The sequence below is a fragment of the Mustela erminea genome, chromosome 10 (assembly GCF_009829155.1).
Source record: "Mustela erminea isolate mMusErm1 chromosome 10, mMusErm1.Pri, whole genome shotgun sequence".
Lineage (NCBI taxonomy): Eukaryota > Metazoa > Chordata > Mammalia > Carnivora > Mustelidae > Mustela > Mustela erminea.
The window spans coordinates 91,647,002-91,672,633 of record NC_045623.1 but is presented as its reverse complement, the minus strand read 5'-3'; the positions used below and the strand labels follow the sequence as shown (position 1 = coordinate 91,672,633).

The window sequence follows — 25,632 nt, the reverse complement described above, 5'->3', positions numbered from 1 at the left end:
TTAGGACAGCATCTGGCACATAGTAGGTGCTCAAGAAATGTTTGTTAAAATCATTAAGGGAGAGACAACTGTGTCCATTGTACAGATGAGAACACTGAGACTCACAGAGGGGCAATGAGTCATCCAGGTCAACAGTACAACAGTATCTAGGCAGGGCCAGAAAGGTTAGAATGTGCTGGAGTCCCCCGCCTCCCCCCCAGCAGCCCCCCCACCCCCGCCTCAGCCCCATACTAAGGACCCGCTCCTGGGCAGTGAGAGGCCTCCACTCTCACCAGGCAGCAAACCACAAACTACCCCTGAGGTCATCAGCCCTCCTCCACAGCTTCCTCCTGCTTTCCAGGCCTGGCACCACCCCTCCCCGGTGCCCAAAGAGAGGGAGGGCGGAGGACAAAAGGCAGGGGCTGGGACCTGGGAACAAGAGTGGAAGGGAGGGGTGTGTATCAGGTACCATGGGAAGCAGGGGTCCCCAGAACGAGTTGGGGGGAAGCTGTCTCCCTGAGAGCCCCTCAGCTCTCTCTCTTTGCCTGCTGGTGAACGCCTCCTCCCACCTCACCCCGTCTCGGGGCAGGAAGCTGTGATGATGGAGAAGGTGGAGGACTTCATGCAGGAACCTCAGGCAGACCTGCCATCAGCCAGAAGTCTAGGAACTGCTAACCAAGGCACTCCGGGGACTGGTCCTGGCCAGAGGGGAGAAGTCCCAGTCTGGAAACAGCTACCCCTCGGGGACTTGGGTGACTCCAGACAATCTCGTGGGCCCCTGGACCAATCAGCACGTACAACCAGGTCTGGCAGTGTGGCTCTGGGCCAGTCCCTGTTCCCCTCAGCCCGGGTTCTCATGTCAGAAAACCCCATCATGGGAGCCTCATGGATAGGAGGAACACATCTCAGGGGACCTCTGGGTTTTCTGGACATTGGTCAAGAAATCTATAAGCCAGACCCACACATCTCTCCTCAAATCTCCCTCTACCTACTAGCATTTCTTTTCAAACAGCTAATGACTGTTCAGGAGCTCCCGCTGTTTTCATGTTCACCTAGGCTGCCTCCTAGAGGACATTTTGGGAATTTGTGGCATGTGGTCCTCCAGAGGGGTGTAGGGGGTGTGGGGGGGGGGGTGGAGAGGAGCGGAGGAGGCATGGGTCCAGCTGGGTACAGGGCACCCAGGCAGTCATTCCTCCTGTGTGTGAAACACCTGTTACAAAGATTCTCCGAGCCATGAGCCTAACTCAGCTTTACATAACATAAAACCAAGTTTTTTGCACACTTTTAGTATCTGTTGAATTTTCCAGGATGGAAGACAGTTTTTCCCACCCCCCCCCCGAAATTTTGTTCAGAACTTTGCCAAGCACTGTTCGCCCCTTCAGAAAACCATGTCTTTGAAGGCAGTGGACTCTTGAGTCCTGCACGCCCAGGCTGGTGGTCTGCCGCGGCGCTCCCGGGGCTTCTGCTGGCTGGCCAACCTCCCACTCACCACAAGGTGGTCTCACCCCACATTTATATATTCAGATGAATATTTTATCACAAATCACTTTTTTTTTTCTCCATGAAAGCTATGGACTTCTATGGATTTTGAAACTGCATATAAGTAGGTACATTCCATTAGTTACACGTATCATTGTAGGACAATGAAAAGTGCGTTATATAGTATTTGTTGTAAGAAGAGTGGGAATCTCGGCCCTAATCACTGCAGGACACACCAGTGACTTGGTTTCTTTCCCTCCCTTCTTTCTTTCCCATCTTCAGGCTTATCATGAGGGCTCTGTGGTGGTGGTGTCTATGTCCTCCATGGAAACCTATCTTCCTGGAATTAAGACACCATCAAGGAATACGAGGCAAGGAAACAAACAGAAGTTTCCGTCTGGCTTCTCGATCTTGGCAGAAGTCCGAGGGCCAGGGAATGGCTCCGGGTCCCAAACTCCAACCTGTCTCAACTCTCGAAGCGCCCCACTGTCCGGGTCAATCACTGATTTGTCCTCTCGGTGGGAATTTCCCAGTGGGCAGCAGGGGCACAGCGGACAGGCTGCTGAGAGCCACAGGACCCCTGTGCCCTCCTTCTCACTGCCAGCCGCCTCCACTTCTCCCACTCCACAATTCACACCTTCTGGGTTTCCCCCGCCCCCGCCCAAACCGCACCATAATCACAGAATCAGTGACTATACCACTCAAAGGAACTTCAAAGATCTCCAGTCATAGGCATTCGATGTAACAAAATCTGTAACCCGTGTCCACCTCTCAATACGTGCCAAGTGATACACCGGGGCCAATTTCCTTAATCCTTATAAAACCTCGGGAGAGAGGGGTCCTTATTGCCCCCTTATACAGCTGGGAAAACTAAGGCACAGACAGGTTTAACCATTTGCCTCATGTCATCCAGCAAGTCACCGGCGGAGTTAGGACTGAATCCAGCTAGGCTGGTTGTCGAGTCCACGTTGTTCAATACTGTCAGACTCTGAGGTCTGAGAGTCTGCTCAAGTCCCCAGGTATTGGAACTCCCGCTCAGGCCCCTTCCTGCCCCCGCCCAGGACCAGGGAGACTGATGGGAGAAGGGCTGTGAGAATGATTTATAAATGGCCTCCTGCGTCCTCCAGAGCCATAACCCCAGCCTCAGCCTCGCCTGCTTCAAGCGCACCAGCTAAAGGGTGATTTGCAAACCCACTTCTCTCCCCCAAAGTCCTGCAGGGTGAGTGCAGGTCCGTGGGCATAAATGCCACAAAGAAATCACTTTACGCAGCAAAAAGGCCAGCCAGCCAGCCAGCCAGCCATGCCCTTGGTCACTTGGGATCACCGTGTCTTCTCTTTCTCAATCTCACCTCCCAGGACAGGGAGTGAGGTTCCATGTTCCTGATGCTTCGCTGGGCTCCCGGGATGGACCTCCCCTCTGCCTGTTCCTTCAGGGGCTGCAGCTAGGGCGGGCGGGCCTCCCTACTCCCCCCAACCCTCCATATCCTCATGCCACCTGGCCTGCACACCTGGCCACCGCCCCAAATTCAAGCTGCATCCCTGCCAGCCACCAACCGGTGGCCAGTGACTCTCCACTCAGGGTTGCAGCTGGGATTAAGTTGCAAAAGGCTGGAGAGATTGGGGATGACAAAAGGGGCTTGGAGACTAATTAGGAGCAGCAATGAAAGCTTAATTCATAAAAGCAAACATTTTCCATCCATCAACCTGCAACCAGTTAAGGGCAACGTTTGAAAGAAATCTGTGCGTGGGGAAGGGAGCCAACAGGAACAGGAAATGTTTGAAAGAATGTAAACTATTTCAGTTTCATAAAAAGTAACAAGTAAACAGTTATTACATGCAAATAATGCCCTGGTTTTAATTAATGCTGAAAAGTCAAAATATGTTTGACATTTGTATGTATACATTGAACGGCTGGAGAGGGAAAAATGGTGCCCAGATGCCCACTGCTGAGCAGGGCTGTCGGCTGGGAGCAAACGAAAACCTTGAGAAGGTCTTGTTTATTGGTGATGAAAAGTACAATTCTGCCTCAGCCTCTGTGGAGGCTGGGGGCAGAGGGAGCCTAGCGTACTTTCTTAACCCAACTGGGGGGGCAGGCTGGGTCTTGCGACTGGGCACTCCCCGCTTTTCAGCAGGCTGGTCTTAAAGGGCCAGCAAGTCCTTGAGCCTCCATTTCGCTGGGGCAGGGTTTCTAGGGCTTCTCCACCCAGAAGTGATGATGGGTTTCGGGTCCCAGCAGCCTCCCACCGGAGAGCCCTGGGGCAGGAGCCACAGCAGGCGGGCTGGTCCTGCCTTCCTTCCTATTGCCAGAGGCCAATCACACAGGCAGGGGGGCACTCGGGGCTTCGGAGCGGGGTGGGGGGAGGGTGGCAGCCTGCAGGCTTTCCCCGCATTGCATTCGTGTCTCTCCTAAACCACCTTAAGGCTCACAGGGCTGGGGAAACTGTGACTTGGGGAGACCACAGCTGGGGAAACTGTGACTTGGGGAGACCACAGCTGGGGAGAGGCAGCCTCGGCTGGCTCAAAACTTGAAGCTTGGGGAGATCCCAGCCCCGTGGGGAGAGTGGCTAGGGTGCTTGGGCCCCCGCAGACCAGCCATTCGTCTAAGCCTGCTGCTAAGCCCTCTTGCCACAGAAGACCTACGAGGTCCTCCTTAATCCGTGATCTCTTCCTAGTGTCTTTTATGAGGCCAGAACATTCAACCATCGGGAAAGAGGGGTGACACGGACAGCTACAAGAGTTAGTAAACCCCAGAAGCTGGAAGCCAATTGTGTCTTTTTCTGGCCAAGGACCCGCATCCTCAAAGGGTTTTGTGACACTCCCATGGGGCTCCAAACCGCTGTCTGAGACCAAGCCGGGCCTGGGCACTTGTTTCTGGGGCTCCCATTTGGGACCCGAAGGGCTTGCTCTCAGCTTCCTTCCTAGACCTCTGCCATTGCTGGTGTCAGGGTGCGCAGACTCCCTGCAGCTCACCTCGCCCACTGCGGCCCACGAAGCGAAGGTCGTTGAACCTGGCCACCTGGTTCTTCATGACCGCCGAGGCATTACGCAACTCCGCAGAGTAATTCTCATCATTGCCAGCCATCACGGTCACCACTGTTCCATCGGGCACGTCCCCCAGCGCCACCACCTGAAGGCACAGGGGTAGGGGGACAGCTTAGAAGGGTAGGGGAGGCCAGGGAGAGGCGGGGAGGGGCCAGGCAGCTCCCCTATGTCCCAGGTGCACTGCAGGATTTCTCAAAAGCAGACGGAGAAAAGGCTAAACCCCAACGGACACCCCCCCCAAAAAAAAACAAAAACAAGAAGCCGAAATCTCCACCTTCCACACCCAAATCCTAGCTCAACTGGTTAAGTCATGTCCTAAGAAATTATCCTTGCAATGAAATCTGCGTGAGAGCTGTGAATGAGCTCGATCACTGTGGCGTGGGGTGCAGTTCCCCTCTTTCCTTGGGCCTGAGCAAAAGAGGAATCAACGCGCTCCTAGCAACCACGTCCCTAAGTAAAAATAATATCAACAACAATAATAACAGGACGGGCTCCCCATGCTGAATTAAAACTAGAGCCCTTTGGGGTATAAAATTCGGCCCTGAAATGTGGCCCCGGCCCAGTCTGCCGGCCTCTGCAGAGACTGAATTCGTTATGCAGGGAAAATGCAAAATGTAAAACAAACCGGTGTTTTGAGAGGGGTTGTACAGAAAACCCCTTTAAAGAGAAAGAGGGGCTTTCAATAGGAGAATGCACCTGCTGGGAACTGCATGCTGGGGGAGGAGATGCCCCCCTAATATGATCTCCCCCACCCCTCACCCCAAGCAGCGGGCAGAGGCAGATGCCTTTTGAAAAGGAATCACGCTGCAAATGTAGTCACAGCCATTTAAACGTGGCCACCGTGTGCAAGGACTAGGGATCCAGATGGTAAAAATTTCAAGGAGAAAATGTTTGGGGTCTGATTAAAAAGGCCAGATTTCCTGTCAACATCCTGTCTTCTTTTAATTTCAAAGATTCCTTTTAAGCTCCAAGTGACAGTAAAACCTCCGATCTGAGGATTAAAGTCACACGGGCCTCCCCCTCCCCCTCCTCCCCGGGAGAGTTTCCCCACTGGCATTTTAAGATGTCACCCGGGAGACCTCCAAGAGCCACTCATCCTTTTTTTTTTTTTTTTTTTTCCCCCAATTTGGAGTCGTCTTAATGGGAGCAAGGACGGCCTCAGCTGCCAGGAGCCGCTGTTTCCAGCCACCTCGCGCACTCGCCACCCCCAGCCACTGGCCCTTCCTGCCCTGCCCTTTCTCACGGCAGCTGTGAGAGGTTTAGGGGAAAACCAAGGCGTTTTCGTTTCATCTCGCTGCCCCCTTAAAAAAATGAAAATGAAACAGTCGCCTACTCCCTAGCAAAGAGAAAAAGATCCTCTGAATGACTGGGGGGTGCCAGGGGTGGGAGCGCCCCCCCATTTTTGCCCGGGCGTTCGGGATTCCTGCCGCAAACGTTTAGGGTTCGGTGCCCCCCTTCTCAGTCCTAGAGTCGCCCGGTGTAAAATTTCAGAAGCCAGAGGTGGAGGGTGTGAGCAGGAAGTGTATCTGAAGCGGTGCAGGAGGAGGGGTGCTGGCAGGGGAGGTTAGGCCCTATCCACCCTCCGCACCCCACCTCCGGGGCCTCGCCCTGGTCCCGGGGCTCTTCTTCCCCTTTGCCCGCAAGGCTGTGTCGGAGGGATCCCGACTGGGGAGGAGCGAAGCCCCCATCCGCCCGTTTCCTCATCAGCGTCTTTCAGCCGGGCTCCCCGAAGGTGGAGGGGGCAACCCCCGCCCCCCGCCCCGAAAGCCATCTATGCCGGGTGCATCTGAGGGGGAACACCGAAGTCCCCTGGCGGAGCGCGCAGGAAGACCGAAAGCGCTCTGGGCCCGGCCGCTGGGTTCTCGCGGCGAGGCAGCGGGCACTTTCCCCTGCCTTCCCCGGCCGGGGCCCCGGGGCCCGTGGGTCCTGCAGCTGAGACGCCCGGATCGCCAGGGCCGGCGTCCGCCCGCCCCCGGCCCCGCACTCACCTTGAACGCGACGGGCAGCGTCTTGTTGCAGCGCCAGTGCGAGGGCAGCACGGAGCAGAGGAAGTTGGGGCTGTCGGTGCGCACGAGCTCGCCCGCGTGGTCCGCCAGCACGTCCACCATCGAGCGCACCTCCGGCCGGGCGCGCCCGCCCGGCCCCACGGCCGCCTGCGCGCTCAGCGCGCCGCTGTTCTCGCCCATCTTGCCGCCGCCGCTGCCGCCGCCGCCGCCGCCGCCGCCGCCGCAGGGGAAGGCCGTGGAGGGAGGTGTGAAGCGGCGGCTGGTGCTCGGGTCTACAGGAATACGCATAACAGCGGCCGTCAGGGCGCCGGGCGGGCGGCGGCGGCGCGGCTCCCCCGGGGGTGGCCGGCGCGGGCGCCTCCTCGGCCGCCGCTGCCGCGAGAAGCGGGAAAGCAGAAGCAGCCGGGCCGCGGCCTCAGGGCGCAGGGGGCGGCGCCCGGGGACGCCCCGCCGGGGGCCCGCCCGCAGCGAGAGGCCTCGCAGCCCCGACGGCCGCGCGCAGCCCTGCCCGCTAGTCCCGCATCCTGGGCTCGCGGCCCGGCTTGCGGCCGCCCCTCGCTGCGGGACGTCTGGCTCGGCCGCCGCGGGGCCCGCGCGGGCTGTGCCGCCGCCGCCGCCTCTCGCCCCCGCAGCCCGCTCTTGCGGCCGCCCCACCGTCTGCGCGGCCGCAGCCCAGAACAAATCCTCGAGAATCGAGTGGCGGCGCCGGGCCGGCCCGCGCCGGGTTAGTAACCGGGGGCCCACGGGGGCGGGGCCGGCCCGAGCGACGCGTCGCGCAGCCAATCGGAGCCCCATCGCCGGCACCTCGGCCGCGCTCGTGGGGGAGGAACGGGGACCGCCGAAGGCCGCCCAACGGGGAGGGGCGGAAGGCCCCGCCCCGGGGAGGACGCCGGGGTCAGGGGGCCCGGCGCGTTAGCCCAGAGCTCCTCGAAAGTTCGGGGGCCCCGGGGTCAATGCTAAAAATTTGGTTAAAACGCCCGGGCCCTCCAGAAGGCTCCTGGGCGGCTGCCTCTTGGGCGGCGGCTCCCTGACTCGGGGGCCGCAGCTTCCCTTCTCGCGCCCTTTCCCCACTGCCGGTAGCTGGGCCTTCCCCGCTCCGGCTGCTTTCGGCCTCTGATGCCTGTACTCTCTGCTGCGGGACGTGGGGGCTCCAAGGCCGGTGACATCGAGCGGGGAGCCGACCCCAAGAGGTTTTTCACCCCGCGCCCGGCGTCCCCCGCAGTCCCGCAAATTATTTCGGCCCAAGGGCTTCCACCGCACACGAGATTCCACGACCACCAGCTGCCTCTGCAGCTCCCAGCGCAGCGCGGCTTTGGGCCCGGCCTCGTTGGCCCGGTTGCCGACCAGGGACAGACGGGTGTCCTGGGCGGCGGGAGGTGGGGGGGTCTGGAATCTGGCTTGGCGGTGACAAACCCCGTTCCTCTCCGCTCCCCCCAAAGCAACTTTCAGGACCGAGCAGGCCTCGCTTCGTCGTCCTTCGTTGTGGCGGCCCGTGATTCTTTGAAAAACACGATGGAGCCTGGAAAACGCGAGTGTTCCCCCCTGATTTTTGCCCCGCGCATATAGCCATGGTCTCGCATCACGCAAGAGGTCGCGAGTCCACGGCAGGAAGACAAGCGTGCGGAGAACGAGGGGATGGCTGCCAAGCCAAGGGCCCCGGCTTCCAGAGGAGGCAATTCTTCCTCCGCGTGGATGCGCACCGGTCCCCCGAGGGCCTGCGCCTCCGTCTTACCGGGTGGTGTGCTACGGCCGCGCCACAGGGACGCAGACCTCTCTCCCTCCCGCCCGCGCGACCCATCGACTCCCGGGGCTTCATGGCAGGCAACCCTGGCCTCTCCCGCCTCGTAGGCCAAACGAGCGGGCCTAAGGACAAGCTGCAGCGGGGAGGGGAACTGCAAAGATCAAGCCCCCATTCATTCTGGATTAACGCCCCAAAGGTGCTCCCTCGAGTGCAGGGAACCGACGAAGGCGTACCGAGTCTCGGCCGTCTGGAGACGGGGCTGAGTATTCGTTGTTCTCGGCGCTTGACAGGTGCAGTGCAACAAATTCCAAGCCTCGGAAGCGAAGAAGGATAGAATCCGAAAGTGGCCGCCAGATCGCAGCCGGGATCTGACCCCGGCCCAGTGCGCGCCATTTCGTCGTTGCGGAACGAATTCAAGACCCGCGTGCGCTGCAGGGCGGAGAGGCTCCGGCACAACCTCGACCACCTGGAGAGCTGGTCCCTGACCCTGTCGTCGCCTCACGTCAGCCCCTCGGGCCATTTCTAAGGCGGGGACACCGAAGGACCCTATGGGATCTATTTAGAGAGCCTGCATCTCGGAGTTGCAGATCGCCGGGGCCACGGCCCTTGCACTCTCCCATACGGGGAGGCAGTAGCGGCGGAACCAGAAAAAAAACGAGGTACCGGGGCGTTGGCGCGTCGGATCTCTGGGAGCTTCCCGCCAAAAGGCCCACCAAGTTGTGGCCAGGTACGGCCCAGGGCCGGGGTGGGGGTGGGGGCGACCCGTGTGGCCCTGGAGCGGCTGTAGGGCCAGGACCCGCTGTATCAGAGGTTTGTAAATTCGATTGGTCTAGTGGTTTCGGTTTGCACCCGTGCCCTTACTTGCCCCTCCGCCTGATTTCTCCCTCATCCTACGGTGGGTTCACAAACGGACATCCTGAAAATGCGGTTCCTGTGGGTCTCGGCACCTGGCACAGGATCCGGCGTGGCTCCAGCCCTCCGGAGGGTACTCACTGCGTGTGGGCGTGTGGGCGCGGGAACCGGGGGACGCTTGGGGCTCCAGCCTGCGGTCGCCCGGGCCCTCCGGGCGGGGAGCAGTTTCGGGAGCCACCGCTAGTTGGCGCCTGCACTCTGCCCGCCGTGGAGTTGCCCGGCCAGGCCCTGCCCACAGATGTATGCCAGCTTCGGTCGCTTGTCTAGGCACAACGGGCCGCCTCCTAGGAACTGCGCTTTCTGGGCAGACGTTCTGGACAATTCCTCACCATCTACGCGGCCAGAATAAACCTATGGCTTTGTGTCAGACCAAAGGCTGCCCTACTTGCCCTGATGGACACGGATGCTTCTCTGGCACCCCACGGGCCCTGTGGCACTGGACCCACAGAGCATTCTCCCTGCCAGAAATGCACAGTCCTCTCCTTCCTCGTCCTGAGGGGCCAGAGGAGGACACACAGAAGAGCAGGCCAGCCCATTCCCAATTTCTACCAATGGCTAACTTACTTCCTCCCCATCCCTGACCAAAAGACCTAGGGCCACCTCTCTTTCTGTTTTTCTTTTTACCATTTCGAGAGGCAGTTGGACAGCTCCCACTCCCTTACGTGGGACACGTGGATACCCTATTCCTTCCCGTTTTCTATGGCTAGACGCGTCCTTTCCCTCTTCCGGTGGACTGGTGCACCAATCTCCCACTTTCTCTTGAATGGCTCCCAGCTAAGAGCAGCTCACATTGTCCACAGCAGCGTGAAGAAGCCAGGAGGTCTGGCGGTACCTTGACGCAGAGTTGGGTAAGCAAGGACCCAAACTGGGGCCCACAGCTCCCAGGACCTGGGAGCCACTCCTCCCACCAGCATCCTTTGCCCCTCCCTGGGAGTGAGATCACTGCGTCAAAACGACCCTGCGTCAGGGCGCCCTCCTCTGGCTGCCTGTGACCCCCTAGGGGTGTACTTTAAAAGCTTTGGTGGTAGCAGGGTGCCTGCATGTCTCCCCACAGGCCAGAGAGTTTACAAGGTCAGGTCTGATTCGTCAAGAGTCTGGTGCCTGGGATGGGGTGGGGATCCCCCAAGTGTGCCAGACACAGGACATAGGTGACATGGAAAACCTTCTAGGAAGTTCACTGGTTGTGGAAGGGCCTGAGATCTGCAGTTCCACTGCCTGTTTTCCTTTTTCCAGCACCTACCATGAGCTAGGGGACATTGCTTAAAACCTCTTTGGCTCTTGTTGATTTCATTCGGAAAGTAGGGCTAAGGATTGTGGCCTCCTCACAGAAATGTGTGTAAGGTGCTTAGCAAACCCTGGCATACAGGGGGTGCTCCATCCATGCGAGCTATCGCTGCTGTCACACTGAAAAAATAAGGCCTGGAGACCCCTCATTGGGGGCCCTTGGCAAGTCTCTTCCTCTTTGTGGGCCTCACACTTGTCATCTGTGAAATATCCAAGTCTCAGCTTCAAAGCTTGCCAGGACTTGGAGCCTAGTCCATGGCTATCCTGCCCCACCTTGGTTCTCCTGGGGGCTGCCTGGGAGAGGTCAGGACTGTCTGTGACCTGCCTCTAGGCAGAGCCGGCTTGCAGGAGGGTTTTCCAGCTACCATCACGGGGCTGCCTGAGCCTGGATCTTAAGAAGATTCAACTTCTTTCCCCTAGGCTCTTAGACCCTCACCCTGGAAACCCACTGACCCCTACCTCCTATCCCACTACAGGCATATACTCTCTTGACTAGGAACTGGGCCTCAGCTGATACTGTTAGCCACCACTCCATCCCCAAGGAGGTTCATGTTCCCTCTATCCCAAGTCTCATGGGAGCCCCAGTCCAGTTACTAGCACAGGACTGTCTTCTAGAAGTTAATGATTTCTTCCAGTCTGGCCTCCACACCCTCGGTCTGGTGAAGCCCTCCTGTGCCCAGTGGCCTGGAACTTAAGGTGGGACGTTTCTGTCCCTCCGTGGAGCCTCAGTTTCCCCTTCCGTGAATGGAGGTGGTTCTGATGGCTCTGCTTCACAATCCAGAGGATTAAAGACTCCCTCCAGGAGGGCAGGAACATTGTGTTTCCCCACATCTAAGGCCCACCTCCCACCGTTCCATGGGAAAGAAAATACTGCTAGTCAAACCTAGACTTGCTTGCATCCCGATTTCAAGTATGTAAGTTTATACATACGTATTATCACACACACACACACACACACACGCACACAAATTAGTGAGAAAAGGTCATGAAGAGCAACATTAATATGGTCAAGGGGTTGTTGCTGGCAGGGTTGGGGGCCCTTACCCCAGAGAATTCCTTCGGGCAGCCTCTCTGGAAGCCTCCTGAATGTGCAGAAGGACAAGTGTGCCTATCAAATTACAGGGTGGGTCTTTTTTTTCTCTTTTTCTTTTTCTTTCTTTCTTTCTTTTCTCTCTCTTTTTTCTTTTCTTTCTTTCTTTCTTTCTTTCTTTCTTTCTTTCTTTCTTTCTTTTCTTTTCTTTTCTTTTCTTTTTTTTTATTTTGGGAAAGGACCAGACTGTGAAGGGAGGGAGGGGGAGCTGGAGAGAGCGCTGTGGTTAAGGACACAGCTACTGGCTCTGCCACTGACTGCCTGTGGCACTTCCACACCTCCCCGAGCCTCCGTCCCCTGGCGGGGGAAAGCGGAAGAACAGCTACAGCGAGGACTGCCGGAGTGTTCCCGTGCCCAGGACCTGTGCTCTGGCTTTAGTACACGCTTTCATTTCACCCGGCAATTGTGTGGGGTAGGCCTTATGCCCATTGAAACAAAGAGAAATGTCGCTCAATATTTTCTGGGTTCGGGAGAACCAGAGTGGGGTTAAAAGGCTGATCTGATGCAAAATTTGGGGATCAGAGGCACCACCCGATTGTGCACCGCTGCGCTGGTTGAACAAAATATTGGGGAGAACTGATGTCTAGATAGTGAAAGTGTTTAATAAACGTTCGCGATCACGATGGTGGTGGAGCCGGTGGAGGGAGGGGGTGCGCAATAGACACAGTGAAATAGCCATCAGTGTGGAAATTAACAGACCCTTCCAGCCCAGGTTGGGAAGCAGAAAGGGGCTGCATGGGTCATCTGCTGAGGCTTACCTGCCTCATGCTCACCTCCGGCCTCAGAACCTGCCTGTGAGGAGGTAGACTCGGCTGTGGTCCCCAGTATACAGATGGCCACAGTGAGGCCAAGAAAGTGGGAGAGGCTTGACCTGTTTCGCTAAGGAAGAGCTCTAAGGGAGCTCTAAGGGACTAAGCTCTCGCAAGGCCAGGCGACTACATGGTGCAACCAAAAGCAGGGTGGGCTGACAGCCACCCACAGCCTCCACCCACTCTGCCTCAGCCCGCAGGTGGGCTGGGCCAGGACCCACCTGATGGTACCCGGTGCCTCACAGCCAGATGGGACCTTGAGCACCCATTGCTCTGGGGAGATGCCAGAGTCTGTGTGTCTCCCTCAGGTCCTCAGCATCCCTATCAGAACGGTGAGAGTGAGCTTCCATGGTCCCTAAAAGCACCCAGCTGGCTTCCTGTGGACCTCCAGGTAGGTTTTACTGTGACTTTGGGGCCAAGTCCATGGGGCCCCTTTCCCCACCTCCCACCTCCTCAGGTGGCACTGGGTCCCTGTTTTGTGCAGCCCTGGACCTCTACCCCAACGCCCATGGAGAGCCTCCTGAGAGGGCACTCAGCTTGGGGAGTTAGAGAGACAGGAGGGAAGGATGGAGAGAGGTGGTCTCAGCGTGGGCCTAGCCAGGGGAGAGGAGGCAGGCCCCATAGTAGCCAGGGAAGTGGACTCTGGTTGTCCATCTGTCCTCCCTGTTCCTCCCTTTCATCATTTATAAAACAGGAAAATAATTCCGGTAGAGCCCTTTGGTCTATGACTAATAATTGCCCTAATTAGTTGGAGTCCTGTCGTACGCTGGGACTTTTATTTCATTTATTGCTAATGTTCTCGGGGCTTCTGCAGGGTATTTAATTCTCTCCATTTTACAGATGGAGAAATTGAGGCTCAAAGAGTGAAGATCTTCCCCACTCTGGGCCTCAGAACTGGAGGGCCTTTATTTCAACAGGATTCCTTGATCCAGACTCTGTCTCTGCTCTGCTGGCTGGTCAGAGTACCTTAGCCTCTCTCTCTAAGTCAGTGAGGGGCAGGGTTACAGAGTGCTCTGCTGGCAGAGTCATCAAATCTGAGGATTCTTCGTTGGGAGGTAGGGACAGAGGTTGGTGAGAGGGCCCTGGGTGGCTCGGAACCCAGGAGGGTTCTGGAAAGGGCAGATTTTCCCAGGCCCAGGAAGGGGCTTTAGCCCCCACTCAGCTCCTCTGAGTGGCTGGCACTTCTCGCACTTCCTATTGTGGGGGAAAGACTGGAGGATTTTCAGGTTCAAAACATCTCCAAGCCTTAATCAGATGGTAAGAATAGCTGCCAGTCAGAAACCAATGTTTGGAACTGAATTGGAACCATGGGATTAGAATCTTGAGCTCTATTAATCGTTACTGACAACAGTTAAGCTTCCGGCATGCTGGGCCTAATCCCACACTCTGTGCTCATTTGTGCCTCACAGGACCCTTATTGGGGAGGTCGAGCATTCCCCCCACCAAAATCCTATAGGTGAAGATGTAAACTTGCCCAAGGTCACACAGCTGGGCAGCTGTGGAGCCAGGATTACAACCAGGCAGCCTGGCCCCACGGTCTGTTCTCGTGGACCAGAATCAGATGCTTGAAGTTCTAGTCATGGAAGAGAATTAGAATCCTGGCATGAGAATTGTGGGCAGGATTCAGAATTTTATAATGGGCTCTGAGATACCATATCCAAAATCTCCCATTTGTCAAGCGAAAGAACTGAGGGCCGGGGAGGGGAAGGGTCTCCTTCAAAGTCACCGCCTAGGCCAGAGGCAGAGTCTGGAACCCCCTCCTGCCCGCTCCCGGGGACCCTGGTCCAGGATGCCTTTCTCTCTGTGGCAGGCCCTCCTTACCCCACCGCCCACCCAGTGGCTCCCCAGCCCAGCCAGTCCCATTAGGGATTTTCCACCCCCCCCCAAAAAAGTCCTAATGACTGTCAGTCCTTGTGAAGCCTTAATTAATCTCAGAGGCTGATGGCTCTGAGGAGACCGGGGGCTTTGGCCTTACGCAGATGAAGATTACGGCTCCATTTCATGTGGTGGTGAAGGAACGCCTCAGACATTCCTGCCAGCAATAAAAGCCACATGGCTTTCCAGCGTCGCCCTTGGAAAAGAAAAAAAGCGCAGCCCTTTGCGGAAAGAAATCAACTATGTGCTGTATGCATGGCATGAGATAAAAACGGGGCATAACGAGGTGGAGAACAGTCGGTCTCTTATGCTGCTTCCCGAGGCCACCGAGAGTGGCAGGGCCCGGCGGTCGAGAGCCCAGCAACAGCCCCGGGGAGGGGCGGTGGGAGCCACAGTGGAAAGGCCTCTGCCCCTGCACCTGAGCCGGGCTTCAGATGCCCTCCATGCCCCGCTGGCCGGGCTGGCCCCCCGGCCAGTGAGTCCGGCAGTGACACAGCATCCTACTTGCAGAGGGTCCCGTGCCCGCTCCCCTGCTCTGCCGTCACTGCCTCAAAATCCTTCAGACTCTTTGAACCAAGGGTCAGTGTTTTCATTCTGTCGCCGAGCATCCCTAGATTAGGTAAGCCGTCCTGGCCCACAAGTCACCTCGTCAGCTGACAGCGACATCTCCCCAGGCCTGGGGAGTCATGTTCTTTTGAGCACCTACTTTGCCAACATCATCTGAGACGATCTCCAGAACAGTTGTATGGCTTGTGCTGATGGGGCAGCTGAGGCTCTGAGAGGCTTCCACGTGGCGAGGAAGCTGGATGTGGAGTTGGGTCCCTCTCCCTTCAAAGCAAGTGTCTTAACCACTCCACATGCTGCAATATTTCATCTTCACCATGCTCCGTGGGGGCAGCGATGGGCAGGGTCAAGCTCTTTTTTTTTTTCCAAATAACAGAGGCCAAAGAGGTGAGGTTGCTCAGGGGCATGTCCAGTGGCTAGTGGAGCATTCAGTACCAGGCTGCATGGTAGGGATGGGAGCCTGCATCCAGATGGCTGGGGCGGGGGTGGGGGGTTGTCCCGGTTTTAGAGTTGTTTGTTTTGCTCCTAAATGTGCTAGCTCTCTGTGTGGGTCACTGTCTTCAGTCTGGCTGGGAGGTAGCAGGAGTCCTGACGTCTCCCACCCCTCACCAGTGCTGGGTTCTAAACACCTGGAAGTTCTTCTCTGTGGCTTTCTGCACTCTTTCATGCCCTAGTTTCCCTCTGCCACCCTCCCTGGTTGGGGAAGCAGTTGCACCCTGTGTCTTGATCAACTTAAAGCAGTCCCAGTCCTCAGTGAATCCTAGAAAACTGTGGATGAAGGGGTCCTAAAGAGGTCATGACCTACAACATGGGCTAGGCCCAAGGCTCGTGGACCTGGCTGCTGGCTCCAGGAGAGCCGTCCCCTTATTTCTTGGTGGGTGACCCTGGACAAGTCCCTTCCCTCTCTGGGCATCAGACAACTTATCAGGGAGCTAAATGCATTGGGCCACACTGATCCTCAGGAGGACTGTCCATCTTCAATGTTCTAGAATTCCATGTTAATCCAGGACAGCTCTGGGGCTACTGAGGTCCCGGAGAGGTCAGAGGCATGCTCAGGGTCACGTAGGAGGCTCACTGGCTGCTGGACTTGACTCTGAGGTCCCTGTGTGCTGGCCCAGCTCTCCCCTGCACAAGACTTTGGAAGGCCCAGCCTTGGTCTTGTCCCCCCTCTCCTGCTCCCCAGTCCACCTCAGCCTGTCAGGCGCTGTAAGGGTCCAGGTCTGTAAGCCACAGCTAAGTGGCTTCTGTTTTTTTATTTATTCTGGGTGTCTGTTTTATTTTTATGCTTTAAACATATTTCTGTTTTATATACTCTTCTGTTACTATATTTTACAAAAAAAAAAATATTTAGAAAGAAAGGCAAAGGGAGGAAAATAGAAAATGACATACCCCTGACCCAAAGCTCTAAAGAAATGGACAAAAATGCTTACATTTTTATACAGTTGCAAAACTGCTCATCGTGTGTCAAAACTGGGGAGTGTTTGTTCTCGACCAGATCACTGTTTGAACCAGATTGTCCTGTCTACCAACTCAAACTCAGCCGAATGATCTGGTGGCCTCTGAAGCCATCCTTCTCAAGGCAACATCCCCTTAAGGGGCATTTCTGGGTGCTCAGCCCCCACTGAGCATGCTCTCTACTGAGCTCCTTAAATCTTACCAGTTGTCCTCCAGATCCGTGTCATTGTGCTTCCTCTATGTGCAAGGAACTAAATGTCACTGAGGAAGCCTGCTGGACCCAGCCAGGAAGGAGCAGAACTGGGGTTTGAACCAAGCTCTATTGATGCTGAAATTGTGCTTTGCTCACCCCAGGAGCTTCATCCCATGGCCCGGGCCCCTCAGTTACAATAACGAATGCTATCTACACTTTACAGGTATTATTTCGCTTAATTCTCATGGCCAGCTTATGGGTTGAGCCCCCTGTCAACATCCCCATGATAACACTAGAAAAACCGGGGCCCAAGAAGCTTGTAACTTGCTCCAGTTCACCCCACAGGTAAACGTGAGAGCTGAACTTGGCAGCCTGCCAGCCTGAGCTGGCTGAGCTGGCTGCATGGGGAGCGCAGACACCATGGAAGACAGAGCAGTGGCCCAGGGTCCACAGGGGACCCCGAGAGACCAAAGGCCAGCAGGGCTGGGTGGCTGGGATGGGGGGGGGTCAAGCAAGGGAGATCTGCTCCTGGAGTGATGCCAGCCTACCTACCTCTCCTTGCCTACCAGGCCCATGGCTCTTGGGGAGGTGCTCAGGATGTGGGCAGCGGCGAATAGACACCTCAGCAGGCCCATTAATCCCTGCCTGGCATGTCTAGGCCATAGGTTCAGACACGGGGCACTCTTTGTCACTGCCTGTTGGCCTGCATTTGTCACTGGCAAGGATGTGATGTTTAGCGCCTGGGTGTCTCTGACTGTACCTAAGGGGGTTTCTGGAAGGGGATCCTAGAAGGTGTTCAGACCTAGGGTGGGGGCTGGGCCTTCTTACTGCCCCATCTTTGAGGCCCACTCAAATCAGGGCTGGCCCTGATGATGTGACATTCCTTCAGCTCCCAGAAGCCTGGCCCCATCCCTAGGGGTGCAAGTGGAAATGTTTCCAGGCCTGTCCTCGGGGAGCCCTGCACCCGATGCAGGGAGCTAGGATGGACAGGAAGAGGAGAAATGGGAAGCAGATGCGGCAGAAGTTCTAGATCCGCTCGGTCAGCAAACACTCATTGAGCACCTTCAGCCCACAAGCAGGAGGCTGTCTTAGGTGCCGGGGGTACTGCTGTGGACAAGACAGGCAGTTGCCCCACGCAGCTTTGATTCGGCGGGGAAGGCAGAGGATAAACCAGGAAGTAAACAGACAAACGCACCAGTATCTGATAGCGTCTTGGGATGCTGGAGAAAATGATGAAGGCCAAGGGACGGAAGATGACTGGGTGGGGGCTCTGGGCCAGGAGGTGGTCTCCCTTACTTTAGAGCAGGTGCTCAGTGAGGGTCTCTCGGAGGAGATGATATCCGAGCCGAGACCTGGAGGCTGAGAAGGACCCAGTTGGAAGAAGGAAGAACTGCCTTCTCCCACCTGCTTTCTCCCACCCCTCTTTGGACCGGGCATGTCCACAGTTCCTAAAACATTTTCTGCCTTCTATCTCTTCTGCTTTTCTCACAATGGCCCTGAAAACCAGATAGGGAGACTTGAAGTACCCAATATGCAGCTGAGGAAACCGAGGCTGGAGTGAGAGGGGCTTGTAAAGTTTGATGCCTGAATGCCAGGACCAGACCCCGCCCCCTCCCTGGGGTCTGGGTCTCCTCCAGCCACCCCATCCGCCAGCTGGTTCCTCAATGCCCAGGTCTGGGCAGGCTGCAGCCAGAGGGGAGTCAGGCAGTGGGCATCGTTTCTCTGGGGTCATGGGGCTGGAAATGTGGGCTGCTGGGCAGGGCCCGGGAGGGACAGCAGCTCGGGGCTGGGAGGGGGGTCCAGAGCGGAAGGCGCCCAGCCCTGATTGGAACAAGGTGGCTGCACTGGGAACTCAGCTTGGTGTCATTGATCTAGCCCGGTGTTCTAGCCACCAGGCGGGGCCAGCGCCGGGCAGGCTGCCGGCTTTCCCAGGTGTGGGGACACCCTGGGGGAATGGCTTTTCATGTGGTCATGGGGTAGGCATGCCACCCAGCACGTGGGGGAAGCCAGGGCGTTGGGGGCACGCTGGCAGTTGGGCGGGGGTGGGGGGGGCGTGTCCTGGAGACTTAAAATCCCACAGCCAGCAAATGTCAGGCTCTGGAGACAGGGTCACAGACCTGAGGCGCTGAGACTGACAACAGTAGAACCCTCGTCCCTGGAACTCACATTAATTGAGTGCTCCCTGTGTGCTTGGCACTGTCGCCATCACCGCACCCGAGGAGGTGGGCTCTGGTGTCACCCCCACATGGTACGCAGACGGAGGCTCAGCAGGGTAGAGGACCTGCCTGCGGTCACACAGTTACAAGGCTTTTATCCTAGAATATATGATCCCTAGGATCAGAGAGTCTTAGGGGGTGGGAATCACAGCTGATCAACACTGGGAGGACCTTGAAGATCCTTGAGTCTAAGTCCCTTATGCCAGAGAAACAGGTCGGAGAAGGGGACATGGTTTCCTGAGGTCATAGCATGGCTAGTGGTCAAGGTCAGGACTCACCACTCACCTTGGGAGCTTGGCTGGGCCCTGAATGTGGGGTCCAGGGAGGGGGCACTGGACCCCTTTGACCCTTAGTTAAGACCTAGTCTCTCGCATGTTACCGAACTTTCTGGTAGGTAACTGACCGTTTCCTGCTAGCCCACAGGGAGTTCTTTGAAACATTTAATTGAATACCTCCTGTTGCAGGGAACCTTTCCTTCTAATCTTGCAATCCTTGTGGGAGGAGTTTGGTCGTTGATGGAAGTCCTCTTGGAGCCACTGTCAGTTTAGCAGAGCAGGATGGGGTTAGGGACAGGGTTTGGAGAATTGAGGGCCTGGAACAGGGGAGGGATTAGCTCTTTGGGATTCTGCACGGCCAGCACCCCCATCTCTCTGTCCTCATCTCCTTCTACCTGCCCCCTCCCTGTATGCAGCCACACTATCTTTCCTTGCTGGTCCTTAAATACCAATCCTACCCCTACTGCTGGGCATTTGCTATAGGGTTCTCTTTCCCTGGAGAGCCCCTCACATTCTGTCTGCATGGCTCCACTCACCACCTCAATCAGATCCTTGTCACCCTCTGTGAAAGACCTTCTCTGAGGCCCTGTGCTTCAATAATGGAGCCCAAAGGTGTCCACATCCTAGCCCCTCTAACCAATAACATGTGGCCTTACACAGCAAAAGGGAGTTTGCAGGTGTGATGAATGTTAAGGACTTCAAGATGGGGAGCTTATTCTGGACTATCTAAGTGGTTCTGATTTTTCACAAGGGTCCTTGTAGAAAGAAGTGGAAGAGGGAGGCAGGAGAGGACAGTCAGTGGGTGATGTGACATGGAAAACTGAAAGGGTCACCATGGAAGGGAAGTGGGTGGCCTTTAAAGGGGAGGAAATGGATTCTCCCAGAGCCTCCAGAAAGAAACACAGCCTTGCTTATACCTTGATCTTAGCCCAATAAGACTCACATAGGACTTTTGACCCCCCCCAGAACTGTAAGATGGTACATGCGTGTTGTTTGAAGCCATGAAAATTTGTGGTAATTTGTTATAACAGCCCTAAGGAAATCAATAGAGCCCTGTTCCTTGATTTATACTTCTTTAGCCCCTTTATCCTTGCCTGAGAGATTATGTCTCTACTCATGAACTATCTCTTCTCCCCCGTAGAATGTCAACTCCAGGCGGGAAGAGTTTTGTCTTTTCACCTGGTGTTGTCTTCCTAGTTAGAGTTGCCAGATTGAGCAAATAAAAATACAGAGAATCCAATTAAGTTGGATTTTGGACCAACATCAGGCACTTTTCTCGTATAAAGTTATCACAAATTTTGCAATTCTTTATACGTCTGAAGCTCAGATAATCTGGGTGTCCTGTATTTGGTCTGGCAACTCTATCCCCAGTGCCTAAAAACATGCTTGGGTACCTACAAGGGTCTCAGTAAACGTCTGTCCAATGAATGAAGTACATAAATTAACGAATGAATGTTAATTTCTAGTTTAGGAATCTGTTTGGTTTTCAGAGTGCCTTCTGGATAAAGGGTATTTAATAGCAAATAATCGAGGCAAACCGTGTTCCGGCCCTGGCTCCATACCTGGTGCTGTTCTGAGTGTGTTACAGTTGTTGCCTTGTTTGATTCTTACAGTAACCCGATGAGTTTATTAGCTCATTTTCCAGGAGAGGATACTGAGGCCCAGGACGTTTCCCAACTTGCTCAGATTCTAGCAACCATTTGAGTAGCTCAGCCAAGCGACTCAAAGTCTTTGAAGAACCTGGCTCGGAGAACATTCTAGGTTCATGTCCTGACACACTTTCTCACACACAGTAGATCCTCTCTAACAGCCCATGATGACTTTGCAAGCGGTACCCTCCCCCATTCTGGGACTCCAGAACTCCTGCGCGTGCACTAAAGTCCCATTCTAATTTCCCTTCATTAGGAGACCATGCTCCCAAGATGCCTCGGCCCCTCTCTTCGCTACTCTTGTGGCCCCTGCCCCTGACACTGACCTCCCTGAGATCAGAGAGGGGTCACTTTCGGCTCTTTGGCTATGAAGCTTAGAGCCTGGCTCCAGGGAGGTGTCTAGAAACATTTGAAAATGGATGGATGAATGAATGAATGGATGGATGAATGAATGAATGGATGGATGAATGAATGAGTGAATGACTGAATGAGGGAATGAATGGATGGAAGAGGGAATGAATGAACATTCATCTATTTCACACTGGGCTTTAGTTTTAGAGTCTATTAAAGGACAAGAAGAGTTTCTCATCCTCCCACCCCATCTCTCAAAACACATTTTTTTTTGATTATAAGAATAATACACATTCATTAAAGAAAAATTGGAAAATAATAAAATTACGAAGAAGAAAATTAAAACCACCCATAATCCTGCCACCCAGAACAATTGTTAACATTTTGGTTTTTAGCCCTCTGGTGCTCCTACTGTACGTATAGATTTAATTTCTTCTCTCCTCCCCCGACCTCCTTCTTTTCTTTTCTAACACTGGGAACATATATTACATACTGTTTTCAACCTGCTTTTGAAACGTACCAACATATTGTGTATGTTTCTTGCCCTGCTCATCAAATCCTCTCCCCCTTGGCAGGGCAAGCGTCTGTGCTGTAGGGCATGGGGGTGGGGGGGCGGGGCGGCGGGGGGTGGGGGGGAGATGTGTGAAGACACCCTGCTTCCCCTGCTGGACCACCGTAGTGTTCCCTTGTGGCTGTCCCTTTCGGGTGTTTGTGTGTTTGTTATGAAGGCACTGCCGGGAACACCCTGGTATACACGTCTTAGCCCCATTCCAGATTCCTCCCTTAGGACCAGCTCTGCGCCAGCCAGTTCCACTGGGCTGAAAATACCCATTTATTCAGCCATTTGTCCACATTATGGTCTAAGGCTTATGGTTTCCATCCCAGATACTTAGATCCAACCAGAAGAGCCTCACAGATGACTGCAATCTGAGGGTGCTTGTGACCTCAGGCATGTGTAGACCTCATACTTGTTTATAATACTCTACCTGAGCTCCCCACGTCCCAGGCCCTGTGCATCTCCATATGTCCTCACAAGCACTCTCCAGGGGCCGGCATAGCTGTCTCCCATCTTACAGATGAGGATCCTGAGGGTCTGAGAACTAAGTGGCCTGGCTGAGGTCTCAGAGCGGAGACACAGGGCACCTGGGATCGGCCTCAGGTCAGCCTGACTCCAGGGGAGGATGACTGCCCCACCCTCCTGGGGCCACACCCAGGCAGACCACTGATTCTGCTCCACGGAACTCTGGGCTTTCTAATCTGGGGCATCAAAGACCCTGCCCCACTATTCCTCCTGGCTGCTCCCCAAGGGGTCACAGTCCAGCATCCCTGGGAAGCAAGGACAGGGCTTTGATCTAAAACCTGGTGGCCAGATCCTGACCTATGTCCTGATGACACCGTGCCTCACCTCACCCTCTCCATCTGTAAAATGGGCGGGCAGATACTCAGAGGACAGCCCCCTGGGCTTACGGCTGCTTCAGCAGAGTGGTGGTGATACTCCGTGCTGAGTCAAAGGGAGAAAGAACTGGTCAGATGCACCGCCTTGCCAAGCCTGGTCCCAGGGGCAGGGGGTGATACTGGAGTGAGGAGCTCTGAGTACTAGGCTGGGCACCGGGAACCTGACAGCCCCAGATGGAGCCTGACCCCCACCCCCCAGCCCTAGCAGATGGGAGGCTATTTTTTAACTGACCCCACAGGAAGAAGAGGCCAGAAATGAGTTCAGGGGGTTAACCCAGGGCCATAGGGCCCCTTCCTTTTTGCATCTTCTTCCTCCACTACCCAGGGAGCTGTGTGGACTTCATCTGGAGCTCCCTGAAGCCTTCCAGAGCTCCCAGGTCAGACCGCTGGAGCTAGAAAGCCACCATATGGCCACAGAGAGATGTGTGGGGAATCTGAAACACCCAGAGCCTGCCTGCCTTCCTGCCACCGGGCTAGGCCACCTCCTCCCCTGCCACGTTCCTGGGGACATGGGGAGCCCTTCCCTGTCTCAGCCTCAGTTTCCCCACCTATCAGATGATGGGTCCCCTGGAGGCATCTCTGAGGCCTCTCCTAGCCGGGAAACGTAGTTCTCGGTTGAGGCCTGTACTCTGTGCCATCAGTCCGGGATTCCCGTGAAGGCTTGTCCCTCAAGCTCCAGCCCAGTGGACAGGGGCCACTGGCAGGTGTCTGGGGACTCCCAGGAAGAGGAGGGACTTCCTGGCCAGAGAAGCTGGACCAGCCGCCTGGGTAGGGGTAAAGCAGCTTCCCCTTGCGGCCTCCCTCAGACCACATCACCAGGTGTCCTTTGGTCCCCAGGGGCAGGGGTTCCTGAAAAGTCCTGGCGTCTGTTGTAGTGGGTGTGGCCGCTCATGCGTGTTTGCCTGTGCGAGCTTGAGCATGCTCCCAGGCGCTGGAGGGGTTGGGGAGAGGGCGGGGCCTAGGGAGGAGGCGGGGCTTTGCTGAGGGGGGACAGAGGCCCCTGAGCTACGACTGAGGCCCCGCCCCACCACACCCACAGGTCCTACCCAGAAGCCCTCGCTGGTGCTGGTCTGACCCCGGTGCTAAATGCGTGGGTGGGGGGAGTTGGGGGGGTGCGGTCGGGTGCATGTCCAGGAGGGTAAGGGTCCCCCAAATGCTGTCTGGGCCTCAGAAGGCTGGGACCCCAGGGGATCCGTAGCAGAAGCTGACTCTGACTTGCCTCCTTTTATTTATTGTGTGTTTAAAACAATGCTGTTAATACACAACATCAGTGGGTCTCTCACACAGCACACCCCGACCCCTGTGATACAGCTGGTTTTGACCCTGGAACAATGTGAGGGTGGGGGTGCTGACGCCGGTGCAGCATATAAAAATCTGCCTGTAAATTTTGGCTCTCCCCAAAACTTAGTTACTTTTCACTGGAAACCTTACAATAGCATAAACTGTCAATTAACTTGTATGTCACATGTATTCAGTACCATAAAGTAAGCTGGAGAAAAGGAAACGTTACCAAGAACATCAGAAGGAAGAGAAAATACTTTAACAGTACTGTGCTGTATTTATGGCGAAAAATAATCCACCTATAAGTGGATCCTTGAAGGTCAAAGCCGTGTTAAGGGTCAGCTCTAATATGAGCACGCTGGAAAAAATTGGAAACTATAGAAAAACACTCCAAAAATGCTGAAGCCTGAAATCTGAGAGCCAGGGTGAAAACTCTGAGCCTTAATAGAATCGTATCCATTCTCACACGCTGAGCATTTCACATGGGCTGCAGGGCGAAGCTGAGCACTTGTAGTACTATCTCAGTAAGTTCTCTGTACTGTCATTCTCCTCATTGTGCGGATGAAGAAACTGAGCAAAAGAGAGGGCAACTAGCCATAGGGGAGGGAGTGGCAGAGCAAAGATGCCAGGCCTGGCTAACTGGCAAGTGCAGATGCTCTCCAGGTCCAGAGCTGGGCTCCCTGAGCTGACTGTGTTTACTCATTCATTCCTCCCCCTGTATTTCCTGAGCCCCTCCTCTGACTTAGATCTAACTCAGCATAGGGGGCTCGGTTGTGAACAAGACAGCCAAGGCCCTCATTTGAGCCGTCTGAATGGGCACAGGCTGAGCCCCAAACTTGAGCAAAAGCTTGATCGCAAGTTCAGGTTGTCACCGACTGAGCCATAGTCTTGTCTCCCCCAGTCAGTAGGGGCCACTGTGAGCTTTTCTTCAGCCGTGATGTATCTTAATGCCCAGGTCGGAGGCCTGACAGGCCCACTGTCCGTGTGGGGAGGAAAGCCATCAAGAGCCTACCCGCCACTTCCGGCCCACTCTTCTGGGCCAAGCCTCCCTGGGGCAGGGGCCGGACGGAGTATTGGCCTGGGCCCTGGCCCAGCTGGGGAGGGCAGAGAAGTCCAGATCCCCTCTTGCGCTTGGCTGGGAGGCAAGTCTCTGCTCAAGTATGGGGCCGCCCCGGGAGTCTGAGCTTGTGTGTACCACTGAGGAGCCCCAGGCAGCCCTGCCCAGTTCAGGTCAGCCACTGGAAGGGCTTGTATGTCCCCAGATCCTTGAACTGGGTCTTCTCTTCCTGACAAAGCCCAGGACGCCCAGCAGACCACCCGAGGGGTTGTCACTCCTCTCATGTCGAAAAAAAAGCAACACGGGTCTGGGCTCCCTTGCCACCTGTGCTATATTTTGGGGGTCCGCCCATGTTCCCCCTCTCCTCAGACAGGGCCAACTACCCAATCTGTGGCATTCAGTACAAAATGAAAATATAGGTTCCCTGTTGAAAAGGCAAGAAAAAAGCTCCTAGCTTTCCCCCATAGTATCTCTTGACTTGTCATGATGTCTGTATTCGCTATTTAATGTTACATTCCCTTGGACATGGAGACAGTGTGCGGTGAGTGCAGACCCTCAAAGACATTCCCCCCGACCAAACCTTGGCATATGGGTCATGTGCCCCTGTCTTTCCCATGCCCACACTCACGTCCGGCCCTGCCTGTGTGGGCAGGACTGAGCCCAGGCCCCAAGTCCCCACATTCTCCTCTGTCTCATCCGACTTCACTTACAAAGCACAAATCCAAAGACGAAATTATTAAGAATTTCAAGATGGCAGCTGCAGAGCATTAACCCAAGCATAGGGGACCCTTTTGAGCTCAGAGCCCTGGGGTCGCCCCTGGGGATGCAGCCAGAGACACCGCCCCTGCCTGAGGGAGAGTCCCAGCTCAGATATGGGTGTCACCCCACCCAACTCCCATCACAGCCCCTGACATGCAGG

General features: G+C 55.6%; 1 protein-coding gene across 4 annotated transcripts in view; it reads right to left on the bottom strand.

Moving 5' to 3' along the window:
• RUNX3 (RUNX family transcription factor 3) overlaps positions 1-25,632 on the bottom strand; it is a 59,932-nt gene that overhangs the window by 21,998 nt on the left and 12,302 nt on the right. The window contains exons 1-3 of one of the 4 annotated variants that reach the window (XM_032361787.1): positions 8,481-11,628; positions 6,489-6,778; positions 4,429-4,585 (exon numbers count right to left, since the gene is read on the bottom strand). In XM_032361787.1, the coding sequence (XP_032217678.1) occupies positions 4,429-4,585; positions 6,489-6,778; positions 8,481-8,640 (607 nt within the window). In that variant the 5' untranslated portion in view covers positions 8,641-11,628. Of the gene's footprint in view, positions 1-4,428; positions 4,586-6,488; positions 11,629-25,632 lie in introns of those variants that run through there. The other 3 variants (XM_032361788.1, XM_032361786.1, XM_032361785.1) reach the window with 3 other exon arrangements.